The sequence below is a fragment of the Lupinus angustifolius genome, chromosome LG02 (genome assembly GCF_001865875.1).
Source record: "Lupinus angustifolius cultivar Tanjil chromosome LG02, LupAngTanjil_v1.0, whole genome shotgun sequence".
NCBI classification, from domain to species: Eukaryota; Viridiplantae; Streptophyta; class Magnoliopsida; order Fabales; family Fabaceae; genus Lupinus; species Lupinus angustifolius.
In genome coordinates this window covers 23,646,895-23,664,121 of record NC_032010.1, presented here as the reverse complement: position 1 = coordinate 23,664,121, position 17,227 = coordinate 23,646,895, and the positions used below count along the sequence as shown (strand labels likewise).

Below are 17,227 nucleotides of genomic sequence, written 5' to 3'. Positions count from 1 at the left end.
TAGGAAACATTCACACATAACCTGAAATATTATTCAATATTTACTTATAAGTTTTTGGATACTTTTATCTCTTAAACTAAACAAATTTTATCACGTTAGCATTTCTTGACTTAAGCTACAAATTCAGATTTTACACGTCAATAATTGTTGAGACACAATTTCAAGAACGTGGCACAAGGAGAGTAACAATTTTGGAGGATTCCGTGAAGAAGTTCTTAAAAACAAACAAATCAAATTAACATTATACTATATACCATATTATACTTAAGACTTCCCTATCAAGTTAAAACTACTTAATCAAACTCGATTAGGTTTAGGTTACCTTGACTCGATTTTTTTATAATGAAACAATTTTTAAATATAATTGAAGAGGTTTTAGATATGACTCGATTTATAGCAAAATTTAACTTGGATCTGATCGAATCGATCAAGCTAAAATAACCAAATATATATTTGAAAGGAGTTTTTAATTCCGGTGAGTCCCTTAGCTTGCTGTAAGTTATTTCTATGTGCTACTATTACTTGTTGGATTTTATTACTACTCTCTAATCTTTCCTCCATGTGATAGTGATACTTTCTTACTTAGAAAATAGAAATAACATCTCTTTAGGATGCACAACTTCCAAGTTTTTGAATGAATGAATATGGTTGGGGATTTTGAGGCATGAATAAGTACTAGTTGTAACCAAAATTCCACTGATTTTGATTACCACTAACATGATTCGTGGGTTTCTGTGTCAAACCACTTCATTATTTTCAAGGGAAATATAAAATAATATATACCATTAATTTAGCATAGTGTGTAAATTTGAATAAAATAATTCATCACTATGTAAGCACCTCGAACTCTTCTAAATATAAATATATAATTCATATAAAAATGGCAAACACCATTTTTTGTTATTATTAATAATATCTCTTCACTTTATAGTATGGAACTATTTCTTTTTGAGGTTTGTGGTTACTCCTCCCAATACACGAGAATTTTTTTGTTTAAACACAAAATCAGGGTCAATGACTTATAACATTCCCAACACGCAATCATGTTAGGTATGCCACAAAATAAGCTACTATTTATCAACTACATCAAATGTTATTATTTTTCATTACAATTTCATTGAAAGATGTCAAAGGGTCATGAAACGAGTTTATCACTTATCATTGGTCAAAGTCACTCTATGTTTTGCTTGGACTTTGAAAATGAATATCACTTTGCTATCATATGTCTATCTTTTCATCTTCTTTACATCTTTTTAAATGAGCAATATCAATAGCATTTCCAAGTCATTTTCTATGTTTTCTTTGTATGCCATCATCTTAGACTAATTATTATTTTTTAGTATTACCAACGATATCCCTTATCTTATGAATAATAAACTAATTTCTTTTGGGTATATGTCTAACCCTTCTAACAAATACGTTCATAGAAATCGAACTATTGATATTTTGTTCTTTTTGAAATCCAATAAGATCTTAAACCACTAACATCTTATTGGTATCTAATCATATTCAACATTGTTACATTCGATGAAATTGTAATAGAAAAAAATATTATATATAACACTAGGTCTCTCTCCTCTCACTTTCCCTTGTTCATGATACTTTTTTCTGCATAGTAAAAATTATTTTAATAGTAACTTACCACTTACTTAAATATTTATAAATTCAGGCCATTTTAACTTAAGTTGTTATAATTAATTTTCTAGCAAAACGATTCAATCATATTTCATATTACCTTAAATCTTATCCTTATTAAGGTGAATACATGAAATTATGACCATCCTTATCAATATTTGATTATATTGCTTTCAATCTCTTTCTAACAAATTTGTCCAATAATGCACATTCAATTAACTCCCATATACGGCACATGATGAAATGAGATATTAACTTCAACATTCCTATGTAACAATGTTGTGCTTGACTACAAAGGTCAAAGTCTAGTGCCCAATAAATCAAGGAAGAATCTCAATATTGTTACCATTAATGACTCATCAATATATAATTTACTTGCAAGGAAAGGACTTTGTCAATGGAGCCATCAACAAAAGTACAAAACTAGAAAAGTCAATATTTGTAATGAGAAATATGGGCAATGTGTTATTGATCCACCAAGGGATTCAATTTCAACACCCCATATTTTAATGAGAAAATAAGATATGGGTGATTGTATTTTGGGATTTAAAAATGAATAACTTCATCTGTACATCAGATTTTTACATGAAGGTTGTTGTAATATGAACTTGTTTCTTACCCAAAAGTTGAGGATACTCTTGTCAGTAAAAAAAATGAAGAAAATTGTAAGACCATTCCTCCTTTTCTCTTAATAAGAGTGACAATGCATTGATTTAATAATGTAAGATTCTACTAGATTTCTACGATGATTAAATGATTAAAGTTCGATTCTTGTAAGTGATAATTGTAGGGAGAGAAAATTACACACCCGAAATAAATTAGTTCTTTACCCAAAAAAATAATTATTTTTTCCCAATATCAAAAAAGTGTTATTATATATACATTTTATTTAATATACATTGATCTAATTAGTAATGAAGATTATTTGACTTCATAAATAAATTAATATTATAATTTTAGAGGAAAAGATATATACACAAACTTGTTATTGTGTCACTTACTATTCATATTTAATTATTATTAAATTTTTAAATAAAATAATATAAATAAATAATAAATAATATACTGATTAAATTTTTATATCGGGATGAAAATAGATATTATTGTCAAAATTTAATATAGATTTTGACATTAAACTTAGTTACTCCGTGTGGAATTGGGTATTGTTTGAATGAAGAAAGGGAGGGACTTGGTTCTGAAAACCCTTTTCACTTCGAACTTGAACACTGTTACCGCTATTCACACTCACTCTCACAAACCAATCATGCATTCTGATTCATCAAACCGATATTCCTTCAATCCCTCTCTTCAATGGAACCCTCAAGTTCAACAATACTTCATCAACGCCTATGGCTTCGACCACTTCTCTCGCATTTCCACTTCCTTAACGTAACTCACCACTCTTCCTTTCATTTACTCTTCTTAAACCCTAAACCCTAATTTTGAATTACTTACTTTTCAGGCGCCCTTCTCGTTACTCATGTATTCGTGTCAATACGTTGAAGTCTACGACTGATGCTGTTGTTGAGAAGCTACGTGCACTTATTGATGAATCGTTGTCTTCGTCTGAGGAATTTGAAGAATCTGAATTTGAGGCTAATCCATTGAAGGAGTCTTCTCATCATCATGATGGTCTTGTTTCTAAGTGTCAGGTTCCTGGTCTTGATCATGTGCTCTTTGTTTGGGGTTCGGGACCGCATAACATTGAATATGAGTATCAGCATGATCAATCTCCTCCTAAAGAGGTCATTGTTAGTAGGAAGTGTGCTGAGGCTGTTCTTCGTGGCGCTCAGGTTATTATTTTGTACAAATGTTGGAACCTTATTTATAAGAAATTAACTTCTTATTTTTTGGATATGTTCGCTTTGATTGCGTTGTTATTATATAATGTATACATGTGTTGAGGGTGAGCTTTAGTGAAACTTTAACATTACTTGGTGCATTGTGTCGTGATGTGATAGAATAGAACCTCCCTATTTGAGTCCAGAAGAAAGACTCAAATGAATTAACACTCACCAAATGATTTATTGTCCGTTATGCTGGCCTATTATACACTACAATACAGTAAATATAGCTAATTAACTATCGTAGTAACTAAGAATATTTCATATCGTCATGATGAGTCATAGTTGCCGAAGAGGTCTATCAACTCGCTGGGATAAGGCTGTACATCTACATCTATCTTCCTTCATTGAGTTGCTCTTTTGCATTTGCAACTATTGTTAAAAAGCTTTCCCTTTTCATTCTTCAACGTGGTTTCAATAGTTTGCAAACTGTTGGGGTGGGGCATGGGTTTTTCTCTCTTAGGGGTCTTAAGGTTTATGGTATAGGCTAGTCTTTGATTGGCTCCTGATGCTAGTTTTCTTTTTAGGTATATGTTCCCGGTGTAGTGGCTTGCAGTGCTCATGTAGAGGAAGGTGAAACAGTTGCAGTCTCGGTTGCTGTAGAGCAGCAGGGTTCTGATGGGGGATGGGGTATTGGTATGACACGTGGCACTGTTCTCCAAGGACCACAGACAGGTAGGAAGTTTATTTATGTTTGGATGTTTGAATTTTGGAGATAATTTGGTAGACTTCTCTCAAACTTGACCCTTTAGTATGGTACTCCATAAACCGATGCAATATAACTTTTTGTATGGTGGTGGATGTAACTTTCAGGGAGATGAAATTGCATTTTCAAAGATACATGGTATCCCTTTTATTTTTATTTATTAACAGAAACTAAGTTTTAAATAGTAAAACAGAAATATTTTTTTTCTCTGTAGAAATTATGTAAAAGATGTCTTAAATGGTCTGCTTTTGAGGATAGTTGAACCCATTGAAGTGATATTTTTGGAATATAGTTGTCAGGATATATTTTTTCCTTTCTTTTACAGATCCATATCATTTTGAACGGAGTGGGCTTTATATTGGCCAAGGAACAGCCATGCTGTCAAGGGCTGGAATGTTCCGAGTTTCTGAAGGAGTTGGCGTGGATATGAAGAATAGAGTATACAAGCTTCATTCTTTTCATAGTAAATTTCATCTCTTTTCCATATGGTATTGTGTTGTTGTTCTTAACAATATTGGTTATTTTAGTCTTCAGCGTACCTGGGTTCACCTCCTATGTAATTCATTTGTTTTGTAAAATATCTTTGTTTATGGTTTTAATGTGTCTGTTGCTTGCTTTATCGTTTCCTTTTGGTTTTCCAGAAGTGCTGGAGGGAGAAATATTTCTTCAAAATCTGCCCAGCATTGTTGCTGCTCATGCTTTAGGTACACACAATACAGTCCCATTTTTTATTTTCCTACATGGTCCTTCGGTAGCTAGGTCTTGCTTACATAGTCCCATTTGCTCCTGGCTTATTTAACTTTTTTGTCACATGTTTGCTAAAACTGAATGATAGAATAGCTGTTTTACTTTGCACCATTGATTTTTTTTTCCTTTTTGTTTTTTTCCCTATGGCGTGGAGGATTCCTTATTCCTTCATCTCTGTGTTACCTTTTTCACTTCATCTTAACGACTTTCTTAAAATGGATTCATTTGTTGATACTCAGATCCACAAAGAGGTGAGCGAATACTAGACATGTGTGCTGCACCTGGAGGTAAAACAACTGCAATCGCAATACTTATGAAGGATGAAGGAGAGATCATTGCAACTGATAGATCTCATAACAAGGTGGAAATCTGAACCCTAGTAAAAATGCTTGTTGTTCCTATTTGCTTGTGTAAGCTTGAGTATGTTTACAGTGACTGGGTGTTGTGGAATCATAGTTCTACTTGCCAAAACATATCTATTTTCCAATTTCTTTCTCTGAAGACCTCCATCACTGTGTTCTCATTGGTTGCCAACTTTCTGTACCCTACTTTTTTAATAGGGAATAATATGTTTGTTTCTTTTGATTGCAGTAAGTTAACGGTTTGAATCATGTAGGCTTTTGTGATGAATTAATTCTTTTTTGACATGCCAAGTTTTTGTGGTTGCCTAGGTGCTAGATATTCAGAAATTAGCAGCTGAAATGGGCTTGACTTGCATAAAGCCATGTAAATTAGATGCTCTTAAATCTGTTTGTCAAAGAAATGAATTTGATACTTCTACTGGTCCATGCTGTAGTGATGCCAACAATGGTGTAACAAACCATGTGTCTGGTTCACCAAATTTGCAAGTAGATACAACACCATCCATTGTCACAGAAAGGCCAAAAACTGACACCTTGGAGGAAAATGGTGTGTAAGTTCTATTCCTTTCTTTGCATTTGCTCTGCATTTACACATGAAAGAAAATATTAAAGCGTCTTATTAGTATTTCTCAATTTTCTCTTCAATCTTTTCTGTCCCTTCCTTGTACCGTGTAATGAAAAAAATAAAGATGAAACACTTACTGCCTCAGGAACATAGGGTATGCTTGAAAGTTGTGATTTATTTAGCAGTCAAAAAACTAAAGCTCAACCATATCAATTTTATATACTACATATTCATTTGCTCGGAAAGTGAACGTCAAATTTTCATTCAGTGGCATAGTGGTACTATGACTACCATGTGTGCAGGAATATCTTACCAAATTATGAGATAACCCTCCATAATATTTTTATTAACAAATTATGTTGTCATTCTTTAATTAAATTCATGTGAAATATATTACCACTTGTGCGAATGCACATGTATCCTACTAGTTTTTCACTGAAAGCATTGACTTGCTCTGCTTTGCTATTCCCCTATGAAGTATGGACTATTTTCACTTTGCTTCCTGCTAACTGTGAAGATAATTTTTTTTTGTTTAATTTTTTTAAAATAAAAGAAAAGTTCGTAGAGATAGCTAATAAAAAGGACAAGCATCAGCGGAAAGGAGAAAACTATGAGTCATGTCTCAGCGTTGCATGTTGTTTGTTTTTATTTATGGTTATCTTACCCACACTTCTGTTAGTTGGTATTTTTGAGGTTGAAATATAGCCCCACCATCATGACATCATCAGACTATCATTTGTTTGTATTAAAATATGGTCTGGGAACTGAATTAGGGTTATGTACTTGCTGAGATGTCAGAAGTAAACTTCCATTTTATAATTAGATTTATTGGATTAACACTTTACAAATCCATCAGTGAATACTTTACAAATCCATCAGTAAATACTTTTAATATTAGGTAAAGATGCGAAGGCAGATGACAAAGCTTATGTTAGCAAAGCTGACATCCGGAAGAACATGCGAAGAATGCGAAATGGACCTGGAAGAAATCAGTGCCTGGTTGCAAAGGTTGATCGTTCAAAAGGTTTTTCTCCTGACAGTTTTGATAGAGTTCTTCTTGACGCTCCCTGTTCTGCTCTTGGTTTAAGGCCTCGGTTGTTTGCTGGAGAGGTAGAAGTGACTCTGTCCATTGAAATCCGACTTTTACTTGTATTTTCATTTTGCACACATGCATACCAAATTAGATGCACTGATAAAAAATATGGATAGGATAGGAAATGCAGGCCTGCTTATCTTCAAGTAGGAGTTGGGTCCTCATTCATTTTGCTGAATTAATAGCAGAGATTGTTGTGTGCTGCTAAAACTTGTGCTCATGCATGTAAATCTTAACATATAAGGAGCTTGTAGAGTTATGGTTACTTCAATATTTGATTGGAAAAATACTTCTGCAGTAAAATTCACTGTACTTGCTCAAAAACTGTAACATGTGAAGTTGGCCAATGCATGAATTAGAGATTGGGTAGTGTAATGTTTGGTTGCCTTCTTTGCAAGGGTGGTCGCCTTAGTTGTTTCATATGCTCTGTTAAATAGATTTTTTTTAAGAGAATAACCATGCAATGCCATATCTGAGACAGGAAACAGTTGAATCTTTAAGAAAGCATGCGAAATACCAGAGAAAGATGTTTGACCAGGCTGTTCAATTAGCTAGACCGGGTGGAGTTATTGTCTATTCCACGTAAGTATGCACTTTATCCAGATCATATTGTGCATGTTTAACCTTATTGTTACTACTTTTCTATCACAATCTGTGATCATGTATCTGCATAGGCAGCATAGCATTTTTATTTGATGCCTCATACCTTCTTTTTCTTTCTACTTTTCTTAGCACATACAATATACATGAGCGGATACTTACTTCTGCCTTCTTCATTTTACACTCAGAATATGAAATTGCATTAGTTTCCTGATTGATTGAGATTCTTTCTCTGTTGGTCTGAACATATATTTCTGGATTCCGCATTTTGATTATAAATAATCTTTCTAAGGGTATTTGGTTACACACACTATTAGTGACTTTGATTTGCTGCTGTGTAAATTTGTAAATCCAATACTGCTAACTGTATTATTTTGTAATGGCCTGAGGTATTTTTATTACTTGGTCTCTACCCTTTTTGTTTGGAATCTGTTCCAGTAAAATAGTTGGTAGAGCATCATACAAGATTCGCACTTTTTAAAAGTTTTGTAGTGTTATATATGTTGTGCCCAAACCATTCTGTTACTCCCTCCATCTCAAAAAGATGGTCAAAATACAAAAAAACTATTCAAAAATGACATTTGTTTGGGACGTAGAAAGTATATGTTAATGGAATCTTTGATGAGTTTTTCTTATCCCTATATTTTGTACATGTATTTTTTTATACATTTGATAGTTGTACGATTAATCCTGGTGAGAATGAAGCTTTAGTTCGATATGCTTTGGACAAATACAAATATCTGTCATTGGCACCACAGGTTTGAGGCTAACTCTTTGACTTTTCAATTTCCGATTTTGTTCTTTGAACTGATTAAAGTTTCAAAACCTAAGGCTGAATAATTAATTATAAAAATTGGATTGATATGTTAAGTGATGGGTGATGGCATTGGAAAAAGGATGGGGTCTCAAGCAAATTTTCTCTAGATCAATCCCCTCGCAACTCCTGAAAAAAGTTTTTTCCATGATTTTCTTTAGTGGTCAATTGGATTGATATGTTAAGATAAATTTTATTTTGTTCACTTTATCTGTTATATATTATTAGTTCACTTATAAAGATTTTCTATTTGATTACAGCACCCAAGAATTGGAGGACCCGGACTTATTGGTCGCTATGAGTTTCCTGATGGATATGTAGAGTAAGTACTTTCAACCATTTATTCTAGATTGTGCATGTCCCCTCTCCTTTTGGTCTGTTCATCTATGATACTGTTTGCATTGTTTCAAATTTTTCTTGCAAAACAATTGTATTATTTTTTAGAATATAACCTTCGTTCCTATGCCAAAATTTGGTGCCACATGATAATTATGTATTTTTCTTTACAGTGAGTGGTTAAGACCTGGTGAGGAAGACCTTGTTCAGAGATTTGATCCATCATCAGCCCTTGATACAATTGGATTTTTCATTGCAAAATTTGCTGTTGGGTCTAAAGATGCCTGAAACATTTTTGTGAGATGGTTAGTCTTGGTTCTTGGTTTATGGTACTTCACAATTACAAGTGAAAGAAGACAGCAAAATTTTATTTGAATTGGCTTATGGCTATGATGAGTGTTATATTTTCCATGTTACAATCACAATGGACGCATAATTTAATGACATTTTAGATATAAGTTGGAGGAAGGTGAAATACATGAAATAAAGTTGAAGTTATATTTACCATCTTCAAAAGTGTGTCTCTCTTTTGGAATCATGTAACGGTTGGACTATAAACAATTTGTGAATTGTAGAATTCGGAAATCGGGCCCTTCAAAATTATAAACATCGTGGTTTATAAAAGGAAGAATAATGTGACAATGTTAAGTTATAAAATTACTCTTTCATTCGTCTTTTATGTTAAAATGTGAAAATGAGTTTTTTGCATTGCTTTTTGTTGTATAACTTTTAAATAAGAATTGGTAATGATTAATACATAAAAATGAGAACGATGGTTGATGTAATACTAGTGTAAAACACTTTCAATGAACTCATATTTATTTATCATAGAGATTTATAAAAGAAAAGGAGTATGATGAATGCTTCAGAAAAAGAAAGATTTAGATGACACAAGCAATTTCTCAACAATCTAAAGGATTTAGAAACACCAATGAGAGTAATATAAAGTAACTCCTAAAAGTCTGGCTCTCACTATTAAATAAAATAATAGATGGTAATCATGATCCAGTTAATTTGTAATTGTATGAACTCTGGAGTATTATTATAAGGCATATGAGAGTGGGTTGATCATTTTCTTTACTCTATTATTGTTATCAGCACACCACTGGTAACAGCTGTACCATTAAAATGGTTATTTTATTATACAATTTGAGCATCTAAACATCAATCCGTTGTCGTCCAGCGGTTAGGATATCTGGCTTTCACCCAGGAGACCCGGGTTCGATTCCCGGCAACGGAACTTTTTATTTTTCCATTTTCAGCTTTATCTATTTATCATCCCCCTTTATGACTAAGAAAACATCATGTTCATGTGTCATATATGAATTGTCACATGTAAATGACAAATCATTAGGAGGAAGTAGTTGGTTGTTAGCCAAAATAATGAGTTCGTTGGTTTAATCTCACTAAGTCACTGTGTAAATAGGACTTCAATAGTATTATTCTAAGGAACCTATTGCAATGCTAAGTTAATATATTTAATGAAGGTTGGTCCTGTATACAACACAATCTAGCAGCCAGAGAGAGATGTTGTAAGTGATTTCAAAGAGAGATTCAGTTTATACATGAAAATACCAAAATAGAGATCAATGAAACTCCATATTTTTATTATGTAATTTGATATAACTATAGGCACATAGATTCCACCTCGGTAGACTCAGTGCACGATCCATATAACTGTGGTGAATGGTGAGTGGTGAGTGGTGATGAACAAATTATATCTTGTAACTTGTGAGTAAACCAGAAATTGTAAACAGCAATGCTTATTCAGGCACAGTAGTATTTGTTGTCAATTGAGTGAGTGTATTATGCAGCAACCCTTTTAGCTTCCAAAGTCTTCTCATATTCTTCAATGGATTTGAAAAGCTCAGAGAAGTTGCCTTTACCAAAACCACCACATCCACCCTTTTGGTATACCTTCCCTTCCTCATCCTTTAGCAGACATCCAACTCTCTGAATTATCTCTATAAAAACTGTTGGCCTGCCCATTTAACACAACAACATTTCATATTCAGTGTAATAATAATTCTATACATAATCAAATGCAGCATAAATGATACTCTACCATATGATTAGTTTTCAAGACAATATTTTATTAGCGTCACTTAATTATTCCACCCTGTTGAGATTCCCTTAATATTATGAGCACCTATTTGAAGTTTTCCCAAAAAATATAAGGAACTATTTGATGTTCCACTTAAAATTCAGAAACCTACAAAAGCACAGGCGGATAGATTGCTTAAGACTTAAGATAATCCAAACATTGACCCAAAGCGTACAGACATATTTATTTCTCTTATGATTTTAATTATAAAAATATAATTTCATGATAAATAAAAGGATAAAAATATTATTGCATGATGTGTGAGACGATCCCTACTCAACTTTAACATGGACCACATAACACACCTCACCCTCATATTTTACAAATAAGGACCCTTTGTTTATCATTGGGTGATGTGTGAAACAATCCCTACTCAACTTTAACATGGACCACATAACACACCTCATCCTCATATTTTACAAATAAGGACCGTTTGATTAAAATGATAAATATGTTATTGAAAGTTATATTTTCTAATCCTAACTCATTGTACACATTTTTCATCTATAGAACCCATTTCTTAACTTCATAAAGAAGAAAGGTTTTAAATGGAGGTTCCATTTCGGAAACTTCCAAAACTTTGACATAAAGGACAATTGCGGATATCACGGACAAGTGCATACATATTAAATCCTAGTATAATAAAAAGCAAGCAATGAATGAGGTTGATTACCTATCTCCAAGAGGCTTAGTAAAAATCTGAAGGAGAGTACCCTGATCATCTCTATCAACCAAAATTCCAAGCTTCTCACATTCCTTTATCTGTTCATCACTCAATACATCACCAGCACGGTTCTTCAAATTGGCATAATAAGTTGGTGGTGGAGAAGGCATGAATTCAAATCCACCAATATAACTCCTTTTTCTCATCTCTTTCAGTGTTTTGAATATATCTTCACTCGTTAGTGCTAAGTGCTGCAACCCTGCACCTTCATTGTGTTCCAAATATGTCTGTATCTGACTCTTCCTCTTTGTTCCATAAACCGGTTCATTCATTGGTAATAAAACCGTTTCTGTGTTGTTCGCTAACACCAGTGAGTTCAACCCGCTCTCACTCGTTCCGATATCATCCGCGGTGAACTCAGCGAACTCGTGAAATCCGGTGAACGATTTCACGTAATTAACCGCCGCCGATAGATCCGGTACGTTCCCGACGGCGTGATCTAGGTTACGAATCCCGTAATCGAGGTCCGGGTACGATGTTTCAGCTTCGAATCCAGGAAGGAACCAATTACTCGGGTTCGGGTCAGATACATGGATCGGGTTTGCGTAGCTTATGTAACGCAAAACGACGTCGCCGTATAGATTGATTTCGGAGAGCGTGACACGGTTATCGAGGAGAATCGGTTTGGATACAGGTTTGGCACCGTGTTCAACGCTGGTATTGAAAGCAGCTTCAGCGTCATCGACTTCAACGGCGACGGCGCGGACGGCGATACCATGGGAAGCGGTAAATGAGTTACAGGTGGCGGCGTCGAAGGTAGGGATTGCCGCGGTAGTTGTCGCGGTGGAATCAGATATGGTGGTGGAGTAAGGGGCGGAGAAGACGAAATTGAGGTTGCCGGAGCGGAGAAGGTAAGAAGCGTGAATATAGTTACCAGTAGAAAGATCAGATTTAGCTACGATAGGCATTCCGAGACCCCATGAGAAGCGGCGAGCGACGTTGGTGGCGTCGGTGGACCAAAATTCAACGTGGTGAAAGCGTTTGACGTTGAATCGGTCCGATTTGGGGTTGGTTCGAACGAAGTTGTTGAAACCAACGAGCTTTAATCCGTCGGTAACGGCTTCTCCGGCGTTATCAGTGGCCATGGATTCGGTTACTGTGGTGGTGAGAGTGGCGGTTATGGAGAGAAAGGTGAGGGTGTTATTTATGTGTCGTGGTGGTTGTAAAATGGAGGCACGTGGCGAGAAGTGATTGGGTGAGTGATTGGGGTTTATTGGGAATGGCAATACGTGAACATAGACTGGATAAGGAAGAAGATCCTGATAGAGTCGTGTAAGATACCCCTAATAATGAGTTGCTTGTTTTTCTTTAACATTAAACTAGTACTATATCAACAAGGTATTGATATAGTAGTATATGGTCTTGTTAAATTCTCAAAAAGAGTAAAAGAGTAAATGTTCAATTTCTGAGAGCAACATTTATTAAGAGATATGCAGTCACATACACGAAAAAGGATTAGTTTTTTAGCGATTGAATATTCTTGATAATATCGAAAGAACTAATAGTATGAAGTCGTCTGTATTTTTTCTGTTGAAGTCAAATTAGTATGGGGCAAATACTTGAAATAATTTAGATAAAACAATTTGAAATGATAAAGTTGAATGGCATGAACCACATTTTTATGTTGAATCTCGTTATTAACGATAATAGAGACGTTAGGAGGAATGAAAAATTAATTATGGAGAAGTTGTGATAAATGTAAGCAAAATGTTAAAATGGGATAAAAAGTAAAATAACTAATTAAAGAGAGAGGAAAATGTTAAGAAAGTCTTGACTATGAGAAGATTTAAGATGTATAAGTGTGAAATTTGATGAAATTGAATAAATATATATGAAAATGTAAAGATGTACTAGCGAGTTGATCTAAACTTTAAGGGACATACATAATCGGATGAGAAATAAAATTTTCAGTAATTTATTTTTTAATATAAATCACTATATTGTCATGAAGCTATTCATATTCTATCTTACCATATAATTATGTTTTATTGTCTTCATTTTTAAAAATGATATTTATGTAATATGTGATTGACAATAATCAAGATAAGATGAATTATTCGGTCACGCAAAATATGATTAATAGTATATAATAGAACATTTTATAAACTTGAATGACCAATAACATTAAGAATAAAAGATTAAAATTGACATCTCAAACTACTTTTCTCTTACTCTTTGAAATTGATAGGATAAATTTTTTGGACAAAAATGCATATATTATCAATAAGAATCGACTTGTAAGTATCATTAGGATAATTTTTGTCATCAACTATAGTAATTTTTTTAGACCAACAACTTATTAGAAATGACACCATAAGGTTAGAATAACATCATCCTACATTTGAAATTTAATATAATATTAATTTTACCCACTAATTGATATCAAATGTTTTTTTTTGGCTATGGAAATTGAAAATTTGTTTCCCATTGATTGTAATTTATTCTTTATGGTCTGATTTTATATTAGGTTTGTTTATTATATAACATTCAATTAATATGTAATACAATTAATGAGTTTTTCGGTTACAAGTATAATATCAATTTCAGGCCATTAATTGATATTAATTGCTTTTTAGATTATGGAGAATGAAAGTTTGTTTTGTAGTTGACTCCAATTTATTATTTATTAAAATTATAATATATCAATGCACCAACAAATTGTACTAAATTAATTAATAATTACAACTAAGAAAGAGATAGATGTGTACAACAATGGTGAGGGTTGTGAAGAGGATAATCTAGACTTGTGAAGAGTGAGAGAGTAATTTTGGGAAAAATAAATGATGAATAATTTTGTTTGATATTTTGAATGACCTGATGTAATTTTGTGAAAGTGATTTTTTTTTGTTTCCTATAAGTATATTCATATTAGAGATAATCTTGGTCGAGCAAAAAATATTCACATGTATGTAAGACTAACTCTCCCCGCGAGTATTCTTGAATGGAAGAAATACTCTTCTAATTCATTTGTATTCGGAAAGGGGATGTTCATTATAGTAAGGGAGATGATCCACTTAGTTAAAGAGGTTTAAACTTATTGCACATCTTAGTCATTCATTATAGAACAATCTAATAGTTCAAATCTACTTTGATCATTAGATCTCTCTAGAATAAAAGAATAAGCTATAAAGTAAATTATTTTATTTTACTCATAAAGTAAGTAAATATATTCCCTTAATATCATGTGTTCATTCCATGAAAAATAAATTAGTACATTAAATGTATAAATCTCCTCAAATTAGTCAACATCAAACTATTGTTTATTAATTATTTTATTTTTTACATTTTTATATATTTTTTAATGATTGCTGTATGTAAATTCATTACATTTAATGCATATATTATATTAATATTTTAATTAAAAAGGATATTTTATTCCATATTTATATAATTTCACGCAACTTTGGCTAATTGTGAATTATTTGCTATTTTATGTATATTTAATAAAAAAGATAACCAATGATTGAAAAAATATCATATTTAATAAAACTATTCAAATGATCAGTTGAGAAAGAAAGTAAATACTCAAATGATGGACACAAGCGTGATTATTATTTTCTATATTTTTTGTTTTATTATAAAAAGATTAAGAAAATATTTCATATATTTTTAATGTCTTATCTATCCTCTATACTATATATAAAGTCAAAAGTTAAAATAACTTTCCTCATTGTATAATTTTCATGTCATATATTGCTCTTAACATTATTTAATTTTTACAAAAAAACTATATAATCCTAAGCAACTACCACCAGTACATTAATTAACCACATATATCACCTTAAATTAAACATTATCATAAACACAGAAAAATATAATATAAAGTATACCGAACACAAAAATACATTTTAATTCAAAAAATGGAATATAAAAAAATTGAATATATAGTATCATACAATATTCGCCGGCAGGCACGAAATGCCTGTACACGCTAGTTATTAATGAAGAAAATACTTTTATTGTATTTTTTATTTTATTTTTTATATTTTGAAATAAATTAATAGAATGACTTATTCTTTTTTATTCATTTATAAAAGAAATTTATTTATTTTGTTGAATAGAAACATCACAATATCATCATTCAATGACCATGATATTATCAAAAGAAGTAAGTATAACTCTCCTCCATATTTATTTTTTTTCAAGAAACTATATATTTAGTATGATAAAAAAATTATTTTTATTATAAGAAACTATTATTTATTAATTAAAACTTAAAAATTATATATTACTATATAAATAAATATATATTTATTAATTTAATATTATATTTTTTTGTTTTGAGATGATATACATAATTACCCAGCCAATAAATATCTATTAGTCCATTTTAAATGTTTTTATTTTTATATGAAAAAACAGGGGATTTGAATCGCATTCAAAGTTGCTTGTTTTGTCTAGAAGCTTAGTTTTATTTGAAATGGTGATTTCTAATTTATCACTTCATTATTGTTATTTGATCATACAAATATATATTTTGAAAATGAGAATAAAATATTTATGTATATTAGGAGATAATTTATCTCTTTAGCTATTAAAAATATGATATGTATATTATTTTATTTTGTTTTTAAAAATATTTTATAGAAAATGGTTAAATGAGATATATGTCATAATTTTAGTGACCGAAAGAAATAACTTATTTTCTTATAATAAGAGATATTTTATTCTGTTTGAAAATTGAGTTTCTTGGACTTTGCCAGTTGGACAAATATGGGTTTTCAAAATCATAACGAACTTTATGCCATGTATTGTGCCCCCTCAAAGGTATCATAGAGTCGAGACAATATTATTATTCACCTTATCTATTAAGGATGAACATGGATCGGATTGAGTCAAGTAAGACTTGTCCCTTATCAAATTTCAAATGTCGATTAGATCAACTTTTGAACTCAAATCTGAACTTAAACCTAACTAAATATAATGCATATTTCTTTTAAATATTATTTATTTCAGTATTACTTATTATTATGGAAGTGTAATTTGACATAAAATAATATATATGTAGATATTTATATATATGACGAAAAATTAGAAGATCAAAAATATTTTTTATCAAAGAGACATCATTACTTTATACACAATTGAATATGCAAATACAAACGTACCATGAGACGAGTCATGCTTATTCCTTTCTGGACCCTAAGTATAGTTCAAGTTTAGTATTTAACTCAAGCTCGATCTAATAAAACCTGACTATATTTGGGCTTAATCATGATTAGGCTACACCAAGTAAGTGAATAGAGTCCGGTACGTACTACTCACCACAAATGTCAATTGAGAAACTAATAGGTGTATTTAGTATCTAAACTAGCCTTGGTCATGGAGTACTAGGAATGATTACTTTGCTTCTTTGGGCAATTTTTGCCACATTTATTAAAAATCTAAAAAATTGTTCATTAAAAAAGACAGATAACACTAAAACATAAAGAATTTAATAATTTGAATGAAAATAGCGGTTGAAAATTGTCTTTTTTGTTTAACATATCTTTAAAAATGATGTAAAAATAATTTCTAAATCACCTATTGTACATAATATTTGCTCACAAAAGGAGGCACAATTCAACGCTTCTAACCTCAAAATTGCGAAGTGTGGCTATGAGCAAATTATAAATTGTATCAAATGGCCTTATGGATATAATGATTGCAATTATGGCCAACATTTGATGCTAGTGAATAATATGACAAACTTAAAAG

The 17,227-nt window shown here is 31.8% G+C and overlaps 2 protein-coding genes and 1 non-coding gene across 3 annotated transcripts; 2 read left to right on the top strand and 1 right to left on the bottom strand.

Annotated features, from left to right (window-relative positions):
- LOC109341618 (putative methyltransferase NSUN6) lies at positions 2,792 to 9,279 on the top strand. The gene is made up of 12 exons (XM_019579563.1): positions 2,792 to 3,024; positions 3,098 to 3,428; positions 4,007 to 4,154; positions 4,511 to 4,648; positions 4,827 to 4,889; positions 5,172 to 5,293; positions 5,604 to 5,841; positions 6,758 to 6,969; positions 7,434 to 7,534; positions 8,229 to 8,310; positions 8,627 to 8,688; positions 8,876 to 9,279. Exons 1-12 carry the CDS (start codon positions 2,807 to 2,809, stop codon positions 8,988 to 8,990), a joined length of 1,830 nt encoding a protein of 609 aa, XP_019435108.1. The 5' UTR covers positions 2,792 to 2,806; the 3' UTR covers positions 8,991 to 9,279.
- TRNAE-UUC lies at positions 9,871 to 9,942 on the top strand. The gene has a single exon. It is a non-coding gene; the product is annotated as a tRNA-Glu (tRNA).
- On the bottom strand, positions 10,305 to 12,735 carry LOC109341624 (4-hydroxyphenylpyruvate dioxygenase). The gene is made up of 2 exons (XM_019579570.1): positions 11,480 to 12,735; positions 10,305 to 10,683 (listed from the first exon to the last, which is right to left on the bottom strand). The coding sequence occupies exons 1-2, from the start codon at positions 12,613 to 12,615 to the stop codon at positions 10,509 to 10,511; spliced, it is 1,311 nt and encodes a 436-aa protein (XP_019435115.1). The 5' UTR covers positions 12,616 to 12,735; the 3' UTR covers positions 10,305 to 10,508.